Genomic DNA, 3,851 nt, shown 5'->3' on the forward strand with positions numbered 1-3,851 from the left:
CCAGTCTGGGTGACAAAGCAAGACTGTTTCCAAAAAAAAAAAAACTTATAGGTAGCATAAATGAAAATGATCAAACCATAAAATTATGCTGCTCTAACAAACAGTTACAAGACTATTATTTAATCACAAATAATACATATGTATAATCTCATTTCAAAGCCATAGAGGCTTAGTATGGTGGCTCACACATACAATTCCAGCACTTTGGAGGTCAAGGTGGGAAGATCACTTGAGCCCAGGAGTTCAAGACCAGCCCAGGAAACATAGTAAAACCTTATCTTTACCAAAAACATGTTTTGAAAAATTAGCTGGGTATGTGGTCCCAGCTACTGTGGAGGCTGTGGCAGGAAAGTCCAGGAGGTCGATCCTGCAATGAGTGGTGACTGTGCCACCGTACTCCAGCCTGGGTGACAGTGAATAAAATCCTTTCTTATGAGAGGAAAAAAAAAAAAAGCCACAGGAGAGAGACCTCATCTTATACCTCTTTTGTATCCCTCCTCACAGCATCATACAGCAATTAAGAAATGTGTATACCAAGGCAGTATGCATAGCTTAAGAGTTAGACTTTGGTTCAAACATAAGCTTAACTGTTGAGTGGCCTTGGGTAAGTTATTTAATTCCAAGTAAGATGAGAATGAAACTATTTCCACATATGGAGGGTGTGATTAAGAGTACAAATGGATAATGCGCATCATGCCTAAAATACAATAGTAAGTAGATTGTAGTTTTTCTTAGAATTACAAACAAACTGAAACACACTTACGATTGGGCCATCTCCCCTTTCCAAGTATGGCTGGTGGTTAATATGAACAATTGCAGGCAGAAGATACTAGGGGGGGAAGAATGACAACCTTACACTTAGAAGTACAATCTAAGATACTTAATACTATCTTAGTAATTACTGAATTAATGCATAAATAGTAAAGTGAAAAAGAGAACTCACCATTTATATCTATACACGGGAGGCAATGCAAATTTGAACATAAAATGCTTCCATATATTTAATAACTAAAATAGTACCAACACTATCTGAATTGCACTTTTATGAAGAACTTCTCGAGAACGTACGCTGACAATTAGAATAGCAAAATAAGTTACCACATTATCAAGGATCTTATCTTGCTCATACATACCGCTAACGTCTTTCCAGAGCCAGTTTGAGCAATGCCCACCATATCCCGGCCACTAAGAGCCAATGGAAATCCCTGGCACTGAATTGGAGTTGGTTCTGTAAAGTGCTGATCCATCAACACATCCATTACATATTCTGTAAGAGAATTTTATTTTACGCATTTTATTGTGTTTAAAACTAAGGGCACAAGCCAAAAGGGTTTTTTAAAAAAGACTTCAGACGGAGTCTCCCTGTCACCCAGGCTGGAGTGCAGTGGCGCCCTCTCAGCCCACTGCAACCTCCGCCTCCTAGGTTCAGGCCATTCTCCTGCCTCAGCCTCCCAAACAACTGGAATTACAGGCGCACACCAACACGCTGGGTTAATTTTTGTATTTTTAGTGGAGACAGGGTTTCACCATGTTAGTCAGGCTGATCTCAAACTCCTCACCGCATGATTCACTGGCCTCAGCCTCCCAAAGTGCTGGGATTACAGGCATGAGCCCTAGGGATGGCTTTAATAAACTTTTAAGCTCACTGAAGATAAGATTTACCCAGCTTCATCTCTCCAAAGTGCTTTTTCTTTTTCTTTTTTTGAGACGGAGTTTTGCTCGTTACCCAGGCTGGAGTGCAATGGCACGATCTCGGCTCACCGCAACCTCCGCCTCCTGGGTTCAGGCAATTCTCCTGCCTCAGCCTCCTGAGTAGCTGGGATTACAGGCACGCGCCACCATGCCCAGCTAATTTTTTGTATTTTTAGTAGAGACGGGGTTTCACCATGTTGACCAGGATGGTCTCGATCTCTTGACCTCTTGATCCACTTGCCTCGGCCTCCCAAAGTGCTGGGATTACAGGCGTGAGCCACCGCGCCCGGCCAAAGTGCTTTTTCTTTATCTACTTAATCTCTGACCAGCTGTCAAGAAGCTGCTACAGGCCAGGTTTGGTGGCTCACACCTATAATCCCAGTACTTTGGAAGGATGAGGCCGGTGGAGGTCAGGAATTGGAGACCAGCCTGGCCAACATGGTCAAACCCTGTCTCCACTAAAAATACAAAAATTTGCTGGGAGTGGTGACTGGTGCTTATAATCCCAGCTACTCAGAAGGCTGAGGCAGGAGAACTGCTTGAACCTTGGAGGCAGAAGTTGCAGTGAGCTGAGATTGCACTGCTGCATTCCAGCATGGGCGACAAAGTGAGACTCCGTCTCAAAAAAAGAGGGGAAAAAAAGCTGCTAGAATAGCTGTCTACATCTCCCCAAAATTTGAAAACCATTACCCTAAAGCATCTAACAGTACATGGGAATATGGTAGTCATTTATTGTTTATCAAATTCAAACTATATCCAGCTAGAAAGCAATTTCATTCTGCTGTCTTCTAAAAGGCAGAGAACAAATCCCTAGAAAAAGATAAAAACCTCAAAAAAAAGAAATTCTCAGTCTAAATACAAGAACAGGAGAACAGGCTGGGTGTGGTGGCTCATGCCTGTAATCCCACTTTGGTAGGCCAAAGCAGGCGGATCACGAGATCAAGAGTTCAAGACCAGCCTGGTCAACACAGTGAAACCGCACCTCTACCAAAAATACAAAAATTAACCAGGCATTATGACGGGCGCCTGTAGTCCCAGCTACTTGGGAGGCTGAGGCAGGAGAATCACTTGAACCGGGAGGTGGAGGTTGTAGTGAGCCAAAATCGCACCACTGCACTCCAGCCTGGGTAACAGAGCAAGACTCCACCTCAAAATAACTAAATTTAAAAAAAAAAGGAAGAACAGAAGAACAGATGAGCATAAAAACAATCTCTTATCCTTTCAACAAAATCCCAATCCTGGCTCAAGTTTAAATAACCTACTACCCATGTCTACTATATTCAACCCAATTTAACAAATTAAGGTTCTAGACTGAAAAACACTTACGTGGGAAGTTAGCATGATGGAAGGCAAACACAGGTTTAGGGCAAACATCTCCCCCTCTCACTGTAATCTCTTTCTTTCTGCGTAATTCATCAACCTCATACTATGGGAAAAAATGAAATAAGTTAGTAAACTAGTTATTCTAAATTTATGTTCCAAGCTAGCTGAACAATTATCCAACCCACAGTTACAATGGCAAATGTTTACACAGTACTTTCATATACATATCACTTTAACTTTGCAAGGCTCCTACTTACTTTGTAAGTTTATTAATAATGTAGGTGATTAAGAGTTCTATTTTCTTTTTTTTTCTGTTAAGGGCTTTTTTTCCTGTTTTTAATAGAGACAGGGTTTCACCGCGTTGGCCAGGATGGTCTCGAACTCTTGACCTTACGATCTGCCCGCCTCAGCCTCCCAAAGTGCTGGGACTACAGGCGTGAGCCACTGTGCCTGGCCAAGAGTTCTATTTTCTATAGGAGAAAACAAATATTTAAGTAACTCGCCCAAGGTCAGAACTGGGAAGAGTAAGAAAAAGTGGAACCTGGACCCAAGTACTCTTTCTATTACACTTTCTTCTGAAAGAGTAATCATTTTATTTGTAAACTCCAAAACAATGATAATGAGGCACAAGAACAGACAATGTTGGCCAGGCACAGTGGCTCTACTTAAAAAACAAAACAAACAAACAAAAAAAATTAGTGGGGCATGGTGACATGTGCCTGTAATCCCAACTATTCAGGAGGCTAAGGCGGGAAAATCGCTTGAACTTGGGAGGTAGAGGTTGCAGTGAGCCAAGATTACGCCACAACACTCTATCCTGGGGGACAGAGCAAGAC

At 42.1% G+C, this 3,851-nt stretch overlaps 1 protein-coding gene across 2 annotated transcripts in view; it reads right to left on the reverse strand.

Moving 5' to 3' along the window:
- The window catches only part of DDX17 (DEAD-box helicase 17), a 26,426-nt gene that overhangs the window by 15,565 nt on the left and 7,010 nt on the right, over positions 1-3,851 (reverse strand). For both annotated transcript variants that reach the window (XM_017509000.2, XM_017509001.2), the window contains exons 3-5: positions 3,019-3,118; positions 1,134-1,267; positions 764-829 (exon numbers count right to left, since the gene is read on the reverse strand). In XM_017509000.2, coding sequence (XP_017364489.1) covers positions 764-829; positions 1,134-1,267; positions 3,019-3,118 — 300 coding nt within the window. The remainder of the gene's footprint in view (positions 1-763; positions 830-1,133; positions 1,268-3,018; positions 3,119-3,851) is intronic.

The sequence above is a fragment of the Cebus imitator genome, unplaced genomic scaffold (assembly GCF_001604975.1).
Source record: "Cebus imitator isolate Cc_AM_T3 unplaced genomic scaffold, Cebus_imitator-1.0 Scaffold404, whole genome shotgun sequence".
Classification (NCBI taxonomy): domain Eukaryota; kingdom Metazoa; phylum Chordata; class Mammalia; order Primates; family Cebidae; genus Cebus; species Cebus imitator.